The 16788-nt window shown below is 44.1% G+C and overlaps 1 protein-coding gene across 5 annotated transcripts in view; it reads left to right on the forward strand.

The window, feature by feature from the left end:
- ATP6V0A4 (ATPase H+ transporting V0 subunit a4) overlaps positions 1–16788 on the forward strand; it is a 30070-nt gene that overhangs the window by 9942 nt on the left and 3340 nt on the right. For 4 of the 5 annotated variants that reach the window (XM_056341596.1, XM_056341597.1, XM_056341594.1 and 1 more), the window contains exons 9-20: positions 1970–2063; positions 3488–3700; positions 4119–4269; positions 5046–5185; positions 5619–5776; positions 6243–6336; positions 8088–8206; positions 9164–9380; positions 10999–11106; positions 12960–13091; positions 14036–14153; positions 16074–16245. In XM_056341596.1, coding sequence (XP_056197571.1) covers positions 1970–2063; positions 3488–3700; positions 4119–4269; positions 5046–5185; positions 5619–5776; positions 6243–6336; positions 8088–8206; positions 9164–9380; positions 10999–11106; positions 12960–13091; positions 14036–14153; positions 16074–16245 — 1716 coding nt within the window. The remainder of the gene's footprint in view (positions 1–1969; positions 2064–3487; positions 3701–4118; positions 4270–5045; positions 5186–5618; positions 5777–6242; positions 6337–8087; positions 8207–9163; positions 9381–10998; positions 11107–12959; positions 13092–14035; positions 14154–16073; positions 16246–16788) is intronic. The other variant, XM_056341598.1, reaches the window with a different exon arrangement.

Below are 16788 nucleotides of genomic sequence, written 5' to 3' on the forward strand. Positions count from 1 at the left end.
AATGGCTGTTAAAAGATCAAAGCAACACTGCGGCAATAACGTTATTGGAAACAGGGGAACTGTACAGCATGGAGGAATAAGCTTTCAAGTTTGATTAAAAATCCTTATTAAAGATGAACTAAGAACTGTGAAGAATAAGAAGATGGAAATAATTAGGTAGGGCGAATAACCTTTGGAAACAAATACCAGGTGTTGAGTGAGGAGAGATTCTATTCTGGAAAGGGAAGTTTAGCTGAAGAGCACGTGCTGTCATTACACACAGCTCAGGGCTGATCTCTAGGAAATGGCAGTGTGTTTTGTTCAATTTACAATTGTCCTCACTTGTGTGTGTGCCTGAACTATTTTGGAGAGCAAGTGGTGATATATTCTGTGCTCAGACAACGCTGGAACATGATGCTTATCTGTACACAGAGCATGCACGTTTTTGTCTCTTAAGGAGGGATAGACCCCTATGACCCTGTTACATCTTTTAATTCATCTCACGTGCAGAAACGCAGCCCTTCAGCAACCCTAACTCAGCGTTAACCGCAGGATGGTGGAAGTGCATTGCCTTAGGTGGGCAGGAGATCTCCACTCTGCAAAGAGGAGTGATCTCTTCCTGCAGACCTGTTGGGGCAATACTGAAGGACAACATTTATAATGCCCTTGAAGTGGCAGGGCTGGCACAAGCACTAGATACCGCTGAACAGACCTAGTAGGAAAATACGGAGGGATCTCTGCTATTTTAGTCACTGCAGCACCTCAGCTCAGTTAAAGCTTGTAGGCACAGAGCCTTGCAGCGGTGCACCTTGTGTTCTGTGAGGTCCCAGTGGGACCTTGTTACCTGCTCTTTGTGCATGAAGTATCCTCTGGGACTTGTTTTGCAGGCAGGACAGGTAGCTGGGCACTTTTCAGAGACATGTGAATTGGCTGTATGAGGTTCATATAGTGGCTTTACAACACTGCAGTGTGCTGTACTAGTGTAAACACATTTGCACCAGTGTGGCTTGCAGCCGTAGTAGAAAGTCACGTTGTATACTGCTTCATTTATAGTATGCATGGAGGTAAGACCTTCACTCACCTATTAGAAGCCCATGTTAGTCTTTATTGTACCACATTAAACAGACCAACTGAATCTCCCAAATATCTTAGGGGTAAGCTTATAAAAGTATTTATACTGGCCTGACCCCATCTAAGCTGACGTAACAGATACCACTCGCAGGTGTTTAAAAACCTTCACCCATCCTTCCCTTGCTCCTGAGCTGTCTAGCCAAACAGATGGACCAGAAACCAAGAGCTGGCTGTACGGTACGGTCATCCTCCTCTTGTATTACCCTGGAAATACAGTCTTCTGTTGTTGGGTTTGGGGTTTTTTTTAGTGGTTTGGTTTTGGGGTTGGGTTGTGGGTTGTTGGGTTTTTTTGAGGTGCGGGGAGTGGGGTGTTTTACACGGGGTGCTGTCCTTACACAGCCTCACGCAGGCAGGGTGCTCGCTGGCCGCGCAGCAGCAGCTCGGCCGGTGCCTTCTCCCAGTGACTGCGGAGGGTAGTGCAGGGACAGCGACACGGCGATTTTCCAGCCTCGGTGCAAGAGGGACATCTGTTGGCAACGGCGTTAATGGGGCTGCCTTTGCCAGGAGGGGATTTGTGGTTTTTCAGCTTTGCAGTTCAAGCAGCTCGTGGGGGCATTAAGAGACGTGCCTAAATATTAGGGCTGACTGCTGTGTAATAAATACCGTACACCTTGTAGCATCTGAGAGAAGGAGTGTTTTCTCAGCTGCAACAAGCAAAGCGATCCTTTTTCTCATAAAGAGATAAATGTACCTTTTTGGACCCTTCTGGTAGACCAGGTATAACTTTGTAGTATGTAAGGAAAGTTACTGCTGGGTGAAGAATAGGCTGCTTTCCCAGCCTTTGTGCTGAGAAGAATCCAGAGGAAGAAAAAGTCAGTCAAATAAATGGTGTTTCTCACTTCTCTCTCACTGAGGCTAGATTTCGTGCCACCGTCTATCCCTGTCCAGAGTCTGCCACCGAGCGCCGGGAAATGCTTGATGGAGTCAACACAAGGATTGAGGATTTAAACACAGTAAGTGGCAGTGGCTTTACTGGGGTCTGAACCCTGCATGTGGGACCTGCACAGATATTTCTCCTGTCTGAAACCCTGTGGTCATGGCCAGATCCTAGGCTTGTTCTGGGACCTGACTGTGCAGAGCTGGCCAGGGGCTGGGGATGAAGCCACCAGTCCAGGAGTGGTCCCCTTGCTGGATGCAGAGGCCAGTGCTTGTGCTCTGCTTTGCCCGTTTACACCCCCTAGGAGCTGCTGGGGTACAGCCTACCATGTGAGGGGTCAAAAACTACTTGCTGCTGTTGGCCATGTAAGAGGTCAGAGGTTTAGAACTTATGATATGGGGCTATAAGATGTCATCTAAGGTCATCAGCAGGCTACAGGTATTGTAACCAAATTGCATATTGTCTAAAATGGTGTCATCTAGTTCTTACAGCATGGTTTCCCTCAGCAACTTGCAGATTTGTTCAGTCACAGCTGTAGTACAACTATACCGGGGTCAGAGAGGACCGTAAAGATTTTTTTAATATTTAAATTAGGTTTTCTTTACTGAGGAAGTCAGGGCACTTGTCACACTAGCAATGGAAAGCCAAGACTGCTGTTATAGAACTACAAATCTCCAACCTCTTTACTGCAATATTTAACAGAGGGCTGAAAATTGCAAGTTCAGTTGCTACGGGTGCTCAGTAGCTTGTATATCCATATACTGTATCAGGACTTAATACCTTTTGGAGGGATTCCTGCCTGTGACCTTTCTATTGTCACACATGACAGTCAGTGGGTCCTGAGGCAGGAGGGACCTGAGGTGGCCCATCTGGCAGCTGACATCCTGTTGTCACCTCCTCTGCATATGCCTGTGACTGCCAAGCCTGCACACAGGTCTGCTTCCAAACTGGCTTTTATTCCTGCAGCAATGTGAACCACTAGGCTTCTTCAGCGCTTGTAGACCACACAGGTTATCTTCCTAACGTGTTATCTCCATTGCTTATTTTTGCAGCAGCACTGTGATGGCCACATGATGCACGGAGGTCCTATCAGGACCATAAGCTGAAGCTCTAGCAGTACAAGTACACTTGTGGATGTGATGTGGCCCAAAGTTCGTGGCACAGTACTGCCAACAGGAGATGGAAGGGTAGGAGCACATGGTGACATGTGCCCAGTGTGTAAGCAACTGGGTAGGGAGCCAGTCCCGTGTAACCAGTAACTCCCAATGGTCTCCTCTACACTTACAGAGGCTCAGGGCCATGCAGGGAGAGTCGTTAGGGAACAGCATTGTGCACTGGGTGTCAAGTGCTCCTGTCTCCAGACCTGCATATGCTGGCTTCCAGAATACCCCATGTGTTCATTCTTCTCCCATTCTTCCACATGCCCTCCCCAAATAACTCCTGAGTAGATGATGCCACTATGCCTTGCTGTTTCAAGCACTGCCTGTACTGTGCTTACAGGTGATAACCCAAACCGAGTCCCACCGCCAGCGACTGCTGCATGAGGCAGCAGCCAACTTGTGGTCCTGGGGGATTAAGGTGAAGAAAATCAAGGCCATCTACTACATCCTGAATTATTGTAACATTGACGTCACTCAGCAGTGCGTCATTGCAGAGATCTGGTTCCCAGTGGCTGATGCTGGCCGGATAAAAAAAGCTCTCCATCAGGGAATGGTAAGAGACCAGCATTTTGCATCCCTGGAGTTTTCACCCTAACTGCACTGTTTATATGTTGAGCGTATGTTCAGGCTTCTGTCTGTTACTGTAATGCTGGGCTCCCTTTTCTGTTTTAGTTAACGTTGAGTTTGTTGCCTGATTGCTTGGTCTTGGGGAGCTTAAGGCCAGCATTAAATCTTGGCAGGTTTGTGACTGACCCACAAGTCAGCAGTGCTGGCAGCTTTCCCTGAACAAATCAATAGCACAGAAAATAGAAAAAATCTGGATATTAGAAAAACGATTGAGATATGACACTCTTGAGTCCAGCTTTCATGTTGTTGCATGTGCATGTTTGGACACGGACTGTGGAGCTGTGGGACCGATTCTTCTCTGCTAGCCACCCTGATTGTGTCTGTCCTTGTCACTGGGTTTTCAGGAGCGCAGTGGCTCTACTATCGCCCCTATCCTTACTGCTATACACACCAGGATGGCACCACCCACCTTCAACAGGACCAACAAGTTCACAGCTGGATTTCAGAACATAGTGGATGCATATGGTGTGGGCAACTACAGGGAGATGAACCCAGGTGAGAAATACTCAGTAACACAAATTGAGCACCTGGCTTGTTAGGGTCAAAGTAAAGCCTTTGAGCTCTGTCACTATCACAAAACATGCACTCATTGCTGATTGGGAAACCTGAGCCATATTTTCTGCTGTTAAAAATTGATACTGTGTGGTGCATATGCATGGATTTGCTCAGGCAAAGAATTTAGCCATCAGTCTTCATGGATTAATTGTGGCAGGAAAAATGAACTAGACAAGTACAAGATGGAGAACAGATGGTGAAATAGCAGCTCTGAGGAAAAGACCTAAACTCACAAGGCAAATATAAGTTAAGCTCATCGTGCTGAGGTAAAAAAAAAAGACCAAAAGGACCTGAGAAAAGAAACAATGGTAGAGCATCTCAGAGACCACTGAGGATGAACAGAAACCTAGAAATTGGGGCCCAGGGGAAAGGATCAGACAAACCCAAGTTATTGAGGCTGAGAAATATGATAGTAAATTTCAAGTACATTACTCTGTTGCAAAACAGCATGCAAATGTCTACACGTGGTGTTTATTATGGTGAGACAAGAAATGAAGGCTAAAATTGCAAGGAAGATGCAGGTCATACAGTTGGACAATCTTTCTGATGATAAAACTAGTTCTGCACTAGATCCGACTGCCTCGTGAGTAGGGGAAGGATCATGGAGGCCTTTAAGGGCAGTAGCTGTCAGGAATGGTCCAGTGGGGTGGACACCTTCTCTGCTGAGGCCTTTTTGTTCAGAAGGAGCTGAACTACTTGTCCTTTCCTTCCTGCAGCTCCATACACTATCATTACCTTCCCCTTCTTGTTTGCGGTGATGTTTGGGGACTGTGGCCATGGTGCTGTCATGCTGGGCTTTGCACTCTGGATGGTCATTAATGAGAAGAGCCTTCTGGCCCAGAAAAGCACTAATGAGGTGAGTACCAGGGAGATGGTTTACCCTGTCAGCGTAGGTAAAGGCTTATCATTCCCATTTGATAAAGGAGGCATTCAGCCTCCCAAAGGCAGAATGGAGATCCTTAGAAAAATGCCCATGGGGCAGAGATTAGGGAAGTAGTTCTGCCTACTTCTACACAGAGACCTGGATGGGCCCCAGGGAACCAGAGTTTTCTATGAATATTGCATATACATATATATATACACACACAGAGATACAGATATATATATGTATCTACATATATATATACAGATACATACATATATATATGTATCTATCTATATGTATACGTATCTATATATATATACATATAAACATAGACCAGTACAATATTGTCTGCTGCTGGCCGAGGCCCACCGTTTGATGGGACTGCAGGTACTTTGGTCACTGGCACTGCCTTCTCCCCCTGCAGATCTGGAACACCTTTTTCAGCGGGCGCTACCTGATCTTGCTTATGGGCATATTCTCCATGTACACTGGCTTCATCTACAACGACTGCTTCTCCAAATCCATTAACATCTTTGGCTCTTCCTGGCATGTCATCCCCATGTTTAAAAATAGCACTTGGAAGTAAGTGGCTAAATGTGGGAAACAAATGAAAACACACCGAACGGAGCATGTAAGCTTTGAAAGAAAGACACGGTGACTGCCTGTGCGGGGAACGGAAGAACTCCCCGCTGTGGATGCAGCATGAATGAATCAGAGGTTTTGTCTGACACGCACAGATGAACTCACTATTGAAATGGAAATGTAGAGTCCCCGGGAACACGCCTGTTTCTTCAGGCACTGATGTGCATAAAAATCTGCAGGTGTCTGGGGCTGATGCATAGAGAATTATCAGTGTGGTGAAGACTGTTATTGCATAGGACTCATCTACACCCACACGTGTGCACACAGGCCCAGGATAACAGTTCACAGAAAGGCTGGCACTGGTGACAGGTGTCATGTGGTAGTCCTCAGCACATCTCACATAAATATACCACCAGCTTTTACAGTGAGATTAAGCTGCAAAGGTCATTTCCCTTTTCTCTTGCAGTAAGGATGTGCTTCTGGACAATATGGTGCTGCAGTTGGATCCAGCAGTCCCAGGAGTCTACTCTGGAAATCCATATCCATTTGGAATAGATCCGGTAATTAAATTAAATTGCTCTAAGATAATTTATATTTCAATCCTGTTTCACCGTACCAAGCACATCAGTAGCTCCCCGCTCTCTCTCCAGAAGCCATGCTCTTTGCTTCTTGCTCTTTGGCTGTTCTTTACGTAGTTGTTGTGATGCTTTTCTTTAGCAGTCAAGGATATATGTTGCTGACACTTTTGCACAGGCAGCAGCAAAATGGTAAGCAGGAAGGAACTTCGATTTTGCCAGAAAGAGCTCTTGTGCTGCAGTCTCTACTCTGTCACCAGTCTGCTGGACTCGGTTTCCTTACTTGAGTACTTAACCTATTCCAGAGCTACCTCACAAGTTTGAAGGCAAAGTCCTGATTTCCATGCAGTCTACTTATTTTATGAAGTGTGAGGAAAATGCTAGTATTAGCTAACCTATCCACATTTTCTTCTGTTTCCTGTTTCCCTTTTCTTGCCATTCTCTATTTATCATGTATTGAACTGTTGTTAACACCAAGCGTTCCTGTTTCAATCTCTGTATTAGCCAGTTCACCTCTGTTCTGTTGGATGCGCTCTCATTTCAGTTGGTCACACAAAGAAACACTGCCTTCCCCTGGTTTGCAGAGACATTGACCTTGTAAGTTTTTCACAAAGCCAGCTCTAAAGCTCTGCTCAGGACGTAGACAGCCCAGTTCAGGAAGTCACAACAGGGGAAGCTGAATTTTCTGCATGTTGCCCTGACACATGCTTAATTTAGGTTAACCGAGGCCAGCCCCTCTTCCACACTGGCTGCTGCCTGCTCAAGTGACTAGGACCCCTGGCTGGGAAGGAGGAATGGCTGAACAAGTGCTGGCAAGGAAAGGGTAGACTGAAAGGAGCCAGCCCCCGCCTGGAAATTTTCCTTGTCACCTGCTCAGAAGGACGGATGGCATTTTGCAAATCCTGGCTGAGGCGTACCTTTGAAAAGAAGGAATCACCCTGAGATGAGGAGGCTAGGCAATCTCTTCCGTAGCTGTAGAGGTGGCAAAATACATTGGACAAAGGCCCATAAGCTAATGTTTTGCCTTCCAAATAATACTGTCTTCCTCCTTTCTGTTCAGGTACTATATTTAGTGTCTGAAAAGGGGTATCTCCTTACCATCTCAGAATACTTTGGGGTCTAGGAAGTTTTAGAAGAAAGGAGAAGCAACCTGGAAGCTTTGTAGCATAAAAAAAGCAGGACTGAGAAGAGACATATGGTTACTGTCCTAACACAGATGAAAAGTTGCTGCAGAGAGGCAAGTGATAATGTGATCTCTACGGCCAGAGTTGGAATGAGGGCTTTTTTGTTCAAACAAAAAGTTTGAACACAGTCTACCATCGGTACTTCTCTGGTGAGGGTTGAACAAATTTGCATAGCAGCAGGAAGGATTTTCTTCTGCCTTTCCACCTCTGCTAAAGGTGATGACTCAGCCTAAGGGCAAAGAATGACAGTGAAAAGATCTAGGTTGTGCTACCAGCCTTTCCATTGGTTTCTGGAGGACTGAAGTAAAGTCTTTACATCATTTTAAGTTGCTGCTATTTCCTCTGTTAAAATAAGGATGATATTTTATATATTTCAGTTGAGAAGACTGGCAAAGTGAAAAGTATTATAAGGAACTAGATTTCCATTGCTTGCTGTTGTCTTATTAGAACTGGTTTGAGTAAATCGATGGTGTCAAAGCAACAGCTTCCACAAATCTATTACTGATCAAACACCTGAAAATCTTCTGCCTCTCTCTGCTCCTTTCCCCAAAGATCTGGAACATTGCATCGAACAAGCTGACTTTCCTGAACTCCTACAAAATGAAGATGTCAGTTGTCATAGGGATTGTGCATATGATTTTTGGGGTGATACTCAGTCTCTTCAACCACATGTAAGTTTGCTTCACCAAGCTTGTTGCTGCAGCACATGTCCTCATCGCTAAGATAGTGTCCTTCTTTCAGAGAAAGCCTTGTATCGCAGATGAATGACTTGAATTTTGCCCTTTGCCCAGTGTGAGTACAAATGCCCCACACAGTGGCTGATTCTCACCACTGTTGGTACAGAGCACTCAGTCCGCAGGCCAGAAGGGCAGCCATCACATTGCAGATATTCTCTTGGATAAAGTCTCTTTTTCGCTTTCCCTCCTATATTCTTATTTTGCAGAAATACCAAAGTACATTAAATTAAAAATATATAGCACCCCCCACTATTGAAATTTTGGTCTTGAAAGACAAGTTTTTTGGTCCAAAGCACATTGAAATCTTGCACAGTATGTGTGTGGTTTTTGCCCGACTTACTGGCCCTTTGGCCAGAATATGTGGGTCTATGCATGCCTATACCTCTGCCTCTGTATTTTGCAATGAAAAATAAGAAATGGTGGTAGAGTGGAGGGGCCAACACTACTGTCTTGAGACTCGCCAAAGCTGGAAGGGTAGTGACCTTCAAGGACTGAAGGTGTTTGTAGATGACAGAGATGAGGACCGCCCCTACAGAATTGGTTTCTACACCTTGTTCTGACCTTCCTCAGCATATAATGCTTAACTTTGTAAATTAGCCATCTTCTGAAAATTGGCTTTTATTTCAATGCAGTCATCTTTTGATGTGCTGAGATACTGGTGGGTCAAGTACAAAAACCTGAAAAGAATCAGTATGACAAATCTTTTGTGCTTAAATAATGGCTTTCATTGATAAAGACTGCAATTACAGACTACTTTCTTGACTAGTGATAGTTTTGTTTCTTACGTTATTTTCCAAAGACTAAACAGTGTACAGTACTGCCATACTTGGGTGCAACCTTTTATTAATACTTAGTATATTAATTGTAGTTGTCTTTCCTGATTCATTCCAGTTACTTCAAGAAATACATAAACATTATCCTTCAGTTCATTCCAGAGATGATTTTTATTATCTCTCTTTTTGGCTACCTGGTCTTCATGATTATTTTCAAATGGTGTCATTTTGATGTCCACTCATCCCAGAGTGCACCAAGCATCCTCATCCACTTCATCAATATGTTTTTGTTCAATTATGGTGACACTTCAAATGCTCCATTATATCTGCATCAGGTATGGATCAAGCAGCTTGAATCTACCCCAGCTAGTTCTGGATTTGCAGTGGGTGTTGTGGAGAGTGAGCACGAAGATAGAGAACAGGCTCAGAAGTTCAATCACAAAAGCCAGTTGCGCAAGATAATTTTGTTCTTCTGCTATTCACGTTGCCTTGTAGACTGGTAGGACAGAGAAGCTATCAGTCAGTGATGCAGAGGAAACCTCATATTTAGTATCATGTTTACAAGAATAATGATGTAATTTAAGACATTTTTTGGAAAAAAAAAAAGAAAGAAGAGTGATTGGAGATCCAAAGCTGAGTGTTGCTGATGTGCTGTCCTGAAGTCTGGGCATGGTGTAAGAGGCAAAGCAAGGCTGTCCTTTCCTTGATAATTCTTATTTCATCTTCAGAGAACTTGAAAGCTTTATATTTTCAGCTAAGAAAACAGAAGTAGCTAGAGGATTTTCTAGTAGCTTTTTATTAGAAATATCTCCTTTGGGGAGTGCACTTAATAAAAACCCAAAAGCAAAAAAGTCTCCCCAAAGAGAAAACTTCTTTTAAAGTCATCTCTATTTATTTGCTCAAAACATGGATTTTTTTTTTCTTGTTTGATTTTTACATCAGCAGCATCAATGAAGAATCTGCAAGCAAATGCTGCCTCCAGCCACATGTATACATCTATATCTATACAGTGGCACACTTAGGCACATCAACATGAGCTCAGTTTTAGGGCTGCTGGTGAGTCAGAGTTAGTAGAGAGCCCTGATCAGTTCCAAGTAACTGCGTTAAGGCTGCAGGGCAGTTTGGGAAAACAGTTTTCCCACCCTTTGAAATGTCTTTAGATAGCATTTTGCTTTGTAACAACCCAAAACCTTTCCAAGATGGTAATTTTTTTCTCATATTCCTATGCCCCTACACCACCAGCAATGGTCTGTGCCATCCACCTGTAGTAGTCTGAATGCAAAGATTTTATGACACCAACTATAAGGTGATCAGAGATCTAAGCCAGCTTTTAAAAAATGCAAAAGTTGTAGTTTGGGGTTTTCTTGGTTTGTGTTTTGTTTTTTCTTAAATTGCAAACAGTTATTTTAGGACAGCAATAGGGGTGGCACACTGCAACAAGAACACCTGATATTGTGGGGGCAAGGTGTTATTCAAACCTAAGCTATGGGGATTCAATTTCTTTCTGACATTGCAAATGTGGAGTGAATCCTGGATTCCCTGCTTTCCAGGGATCTGATGATCTGGATGACTTGACTCTTACTGCAGCATTTCTATGTTGACCAAAGCAAGGCAGGCTGCCTGGCTCACCCAGCAGTTAGGACATTCACTTGGGACACTGGACAGCCAGGTTCAAGTCAGTAACACTGGGGTTTGGAAAATTAACCCTTTCCAACATGAAAGCCTTTCATCTCTGAGTCTCCAAGCATCTCTAGCAGGCAGTGCTATCTGGAATCTTTAGTAGTATACATTTGTTTTCATGTCCTTACAAGCAGAGGAGACACAACCAATAGAGGGAGTATATCTATTGTATTAAAAATGTATTATTTTATAGAATCAGATTTCTAGCCATACATGTAGTTGCCTAAAGGACGTCAGGTAACTTTTTGCTCTTCTTGTTGTTTTGTCTTTTAGAAAGAAGTGCAGAGTTTCTTGGTCATATTTGCTCTGATTGCTGTTCCCTGGATGCTTTTAATTAAACCTTTCATCCTCCGAGCCAACCACCAGAAAGCACAGCGCATGGTAAGTGATGTGTATCAGGCAAGGAGGGTTCAGTACAGCCACAGCAAAGCTGGGGAGACAGACCCCAAAAACTGCTTGCAGTGATCTAATTCTGGCTTTTCTCTGATTTCACAGTTTCTCTGGTGATTTCAAACTGTGCTTTACAGCATGTGTGCCAAGACCATGTGTATGGACATTTGGCTAAACCACCTACATAGGAAGCAGGAGCTTTGCTTACAAGGCCATATCCTATTTGTTGAGAGAGGAGTTAAGCTGGCTCTGAGCTCTTTCAAGTGTTGTAACCAAAACCCGAGCAGGTGTAGGAAGACTGAAGTGCTTGTAAAGCAAAGACAGGGCAAAGACCTCAGCTGCCAGTTCACAACCACCACAAACCATTGGCTGGCTGCTCTGTAGGAACGGGGCATCTGCGACACCCCGGCCTTGAAGAGATCAACACCACTTGAAGGAGAGGCTTGATTTAAAAGCCACTGCCTGCTTTCTAGCACTGCTTTCTCCCAAAGTGATTGCCTTGAATTAACAGAGCCTTCCTTCCCATGGGCTTTGTGGTTTGCCCAGCTCTTCAGCACATAACTGCAGCAGCTGCAGTTTCCCAGTTGTTCTTTAATCCTCTCGTTTATTACACTAACAGGACTTTACTTGTCTGTCAGGATTTACTTCTCTTTATAGTCAGAGTTAGTGCCTGGCGTACCTTTTATAGGGCACAGATGTTTCCATTTGAAGAAAGAGATGCTGGTTGTGCTGTGTGACCTTTTCCAACCCAGTCACTTCTGACCTATAGCTGAAAGCTAGGTCCCTGGGAGACCTTTGCAGCCCTGCCTCTGTGCTGTAATTTCTTATTTTGTCATTCTTCTGGGATCTGGATGAAAGCTTGACATGGCTGACTCCATCTCCTGCTTTTATGCTAGCAACATCTGACAGCTTTTCCCCACCTCCTATTATGCCCCCGTATTTCTGTTCCTAATTTTCATATGTTAGCTGTCTGATCGCATCTTACATTTACCCAGATTTATAAGTTTGCAACAAAGTCTGTTCTCTGTGCTGACATTCAGGTAAAGTAAAGATAAAGCGGGTGTGACAATGATTACTGCTGCAATAGGAAACAATATGTTATCATGAGACCTTGCCCATGAAGCCTGCTGGAAGCTATGAAGGATGACAGGGCAGAACCTGACAGAAGCTGTGAGGTCCTTGTTTGGTTGTGCTGTGTAATAGGACTGTTACAGGCTATAAGGCTACCCTTATGCTGTGCTGTCATTTCTGCAGTGAGGCTCAGATCAGGTTTTTTGGGCCTCTAGAAGACCTCTGTAAAGAATGATTACAGAGAGAAAATGGGTTGTCATGAGGGTTTTTTTTGTCAATTTAAAACGAATCAAGAGATCTGAATCGTATTTCTGTCTGTATCCCAAGAACTGTGTGACCTTCGTCAAGTCACCTGATCCTTTCAGTCTCCATTTCTTTTTTCACTTGATGCTAATTCCTTTGATTCACACCCATCTGATTGAGATCATCAGCTTTAATGTGCCTCAGTTCTCTCGTTTGCCAGAAGTGATAATCTTCTCATGGTGGGTATAAAGGGTGCATTGTGAGACTAGAAACTAGCTCCATATTAGTTGGAATCACTGGAAAATGCTCTAGGATGGAAAATATTTAAGTATTATTAGCCATTCAGCAGGACTACTCAGTTTCTGTGGTCCACGATGACTATTGTTGAAATTGTCCTCAAGTTCATGATATAGTCCTTCATATATTACATGTCATGAGGTTATTGATGGAGTTCTGTGCCATGGTCTGCTTCATTTTGGTATCAGCCTCTAACATGACACAAAAAACATACTACGTTTTGTTTCTGAAAGATTCAGTCTCAAGCCATCTCAGGAAACCCTGGAGGTGAAAATGAGGTAGATGTTCCAGAGACCAGTTCCTCCAAGAAAGGTTCCCATGGAGACAACAGTGGTGGTCATGAAGGACATGATGATGATGAAGAGGTAAGAAAATGTGGGCAGAAAATTATTCAGACACAATATTAGCAGACACAAAGTCAAGCAGAAAGCTTTTGCAGAGCTGCCAGACCTTCTTTTTAAAAAGATACCAAGACACACCCTTGCAACAATTTGTGCTTCCAAACAGATTAAGCTTTGAATTTTCATAGAATGAATTCCTCTGTTTCTTTTCCTTTAATTTTGCCTGGTGAGGGCAGGCATTCTTACAAACATCAGCTTTTTACAAACCTCAAGCTTTTGTTTCCCCTGGGGCGGTTGTTTCACTTCCACGTTGCACCCAGAGAAGGTCAAGCCTTTCCCAAGTGTCAGTGAGCTTTCCTTCCTTTAAATTGCAAATGAGCATTTAAAAGTTGGCAGCTTGCAGTGTTGGCTAGGAAGAAAGTTCTTCCTTGGCAAATATTGTGAAGATCTTCTGCAGTCTGCAGCAACACAGTTAAAAAAAGTAACAAAAGTGTTTGTAGCAGTTGGGAGTACCAACAGTATTGAGTGTGGATATCCCGGTCACAGAGAATCTTCACAGTCTTAGAAGATATGCTTATTCAGTGCTATCTCCCAAAATGTGTATGTCCATAGGCAGATAGTCTGAAACCCACGATTTTATATAAGGTTTTTTGTCCCTATAAGAAATCACAAAGATGATAGCAATTGGATTGACATCTAAAGCTTTGAAATAGTAAGACTGGAATATGAGCTGGTTCCTGAACCTGAAATTCACTGAAATTGTATTTGTCTAGGGAGAATGTATGGGAAGATCATACAGAATTGGCACTTTTCAGACCAGTCTCTTTATCTGGAAAATATCTTTATGTTGCTTAGAACATAGCAAGGAAAAGGGAGGAGTATGAAGAGCTTTTGGTGGAGTGTTGCTCTATTAACCAGGAAGCCCTGAACCAAGAACCAATAAAATGTGTTTGGCTTTGTTGTTTCAGTTTGATTTTGGAGACACATTTGTCCACCAAGCTATCCATACCATTGAATACTGCCTTGGCTGCATCTCCAACACAGCATCCTACTTGCGGCTCTGGGCATTGAGCTTAGCCCATGCACGTGAGTGATTGACTACCCCATAGTTACCTCACCAGCAGCTCCATGCCAATCACTGCTTCTGCTGGTGTCTGATTATTGCTGCAAATTTCCCCATGAAGTTACAGTTCTCCTTGTGGTCGTTTGTGTCTCGGAATGTTTTGCTTCAGGTCAGGTCAATCCAAGCTTTTCATGGTGACCTCCTCAGTTTTCAGTGGTGATCCCTGGCAGCTATATATCAGGGAGCTCCTGACTGCATATACTGTCCAGGGCCCCTTTGCCACCTGCTCTGTAGGCACCCCCCCGGAATAGTTCACTTGGTGCGTAGCATGGTGGGAGGTGCAGCCCAAATGAGTAGTCCAATCCATAGAGGGAACGGCAGTATGGAAACCATAGCTTCATTTCCCAAAAGGCACTTACTATAGCCTTAGGATATGCAGATGAATGTCAAAATGACTTGAAACAGTTATTTTGATTTGGTTCAGCAAACTAGAAAGAAAAGTTTTTGTTCAAGATGCCTGGAATTGTCATTTTCACTGGGTTTTTCCCCAGCAACATTTAGTGGAATCTCACATTCCATGAGAAATGTACAGCATTTCAATATCTTTTGTCTTGATTTAAGATTAAAAAAATGCTCAAATACTAAAAAATTGCCTCAGGGTGGAACTTCAGATTTTTGAGACTAATTTTTCTGAAATGTTTTTTATTAATATTGCTGTACTGCCTCTGGCTAGGAGTTGCGCCTGCCCTAAAAAATTTGGCACACAAAAAAGAAAAACAAAAGGAGGGGCACACCATGGATTGACAGGCGTAAGCTGTACTTCTTGGCACAGAAATGAGTTTAGTAGGAGTTGAGGGGAAGCTAACACACATTAGCTTTACATGGCAGACAGATATCTAAATAAAATAAAATAAACCAACTAAATAGATTCGCTAAGGGTAGTCCTATGTGTTATTTCAGAATTCTGCCTGGAAAACCACCATATTCCTTTACAGTCTTACAAACTAGCATTGGCAGGAGGTTTTTTTTCCTGAGGACAACAGTTGTGAGGGATCCCTTGCATCTTTTGTCACCTAAAGTAACAGGTCATTGAATTTGAACGTGGCTAAAGGACTAACAACTAGCAAAATGGAAGGCTGAACTGGTGGAGCATATGGATGGAGCAGAGCTGGGCCAAGTCCTTGCTTTGCCTGTATCACAGGGGGAAAATTTCTTGGTCCTGAGTCTATCCTGTGTGACTGGGGTAGCTGTTAGGAATATGTTATTAAGCTGACAGGACACATCATATATACCAGTGCTGTGAATGTTGGTATAAACTTGTGTAGGAGAAAAAATCTTCAAGATCATGCAAGAAACCTAAACACTAATACAGCTTGGTAATACAGCTTGGGTGGGACCAACCAGTTGTGCCTCTTCTTCGCCCCCCCCCCCCCCCCCCCCCAGCTTGTCCATGACACCCTAAGAGAAGTGGTTGGGAGAACAAATGGGAATTACACGTCTCCTGTGGGTCTTAGCATCAGTCAGTACAGCTTGTACAATCACGTTCATTGGGATTTAGCAGCAGGCAATCCTAGAAGGATCCATATACTGCCTATCTGCCATGTTAAAGATGTAAAAATTAAACTGGTGACTGTATCATCCCAGGGTAACAGCAGTTGGTAGTGTGCTTACATGGACTTGTGATGCAAAGCCAAGCCAAAACAGCACCATCAGCTTCTAACACAGTGAAGAGGAGCAATGGAAAACAATCTGCATCCAATTTCCTTCCCCAGTCATTATGGAGAGGCAGGGTGGTCATACATGATTACTGTCATGTGCATTTTACTGACATGTGCATTTTATCCCAAGCCAACACTTCTAACTGGGAAAAATGGGTCAGCTGCCAGATTGTGCACTATGTCTGTCTACAGCTGTTGCTTAGCACTGTTTATTTCCTTTTGCAGAATTGTCAGAGGTCCTTTGGACCATGGTGATGCACAATGGATTCAACAACAGTGGCTGGGCTGGCCTCATCGTCATCTTCATTATCTTTGCAGCATTTGCAGTGCTAACGGTAGCCATCCTGCTTGTAATGGAGGGGCTCTCAGCCTTCCTGCATGCCTTGCGTCTGCACTGGTAGGTGGTGCGGTCTTTTGGAGCTTTTCCCGGAGCAGTCTTTGGGAGGGATCAGGCTGTGGAAACAAATGGCCACACTAGACAGCGTTCGACATGCTGCGCTAGTACCTATGCATTAGGACATCGGTCCCCTTTGGCAAATGAAGCAAGGGAGAGTCCTCCGAAGGGAGGTCAGAGCTTCCTGCTCCATCTCTGAGCTGCTCCCTGGAGCAACCTGCCTGTTCTCCTCAGCCTGTGGTGGCTGTGGGCACAGGAGGCAAATAACAACCTGCAGTTCTGCCCTGGTAAACATAGAGAGCCACCGAGGCCACCTAGACCTGCACACTAAAGTCTGAAGGTACCACAGCCGCACCACTGGTTGTGTATCCCACCCAGGGCTACCATCAAACAAGACAGCTGGGGTCTACCTATGGCAGCAAGAGGTCAGCCTGGGCTGGAAAACCTGCTGAAAACCTGGGTCAGTGCTTGTGCCATTAGCCCAGGCTGAGCTCCAAACTGTTTTGGCTTTGTGGCAATCCTGTTTCAAGTTAGCTCATGTCTGCC

Source organism: Falco biarmicus, chromosome 5, assembly GCF_023638135.1.
Source record: "Falco biarmicus isolate bFalBia1 chromosome 5, bFalBia1.pri, whole genome shotgun sequence".
NCBI lineage: Eukaryota > Metazoa > Chordata > Aves > Falconiformes > Falconidae > Falco > Falco biarmicus.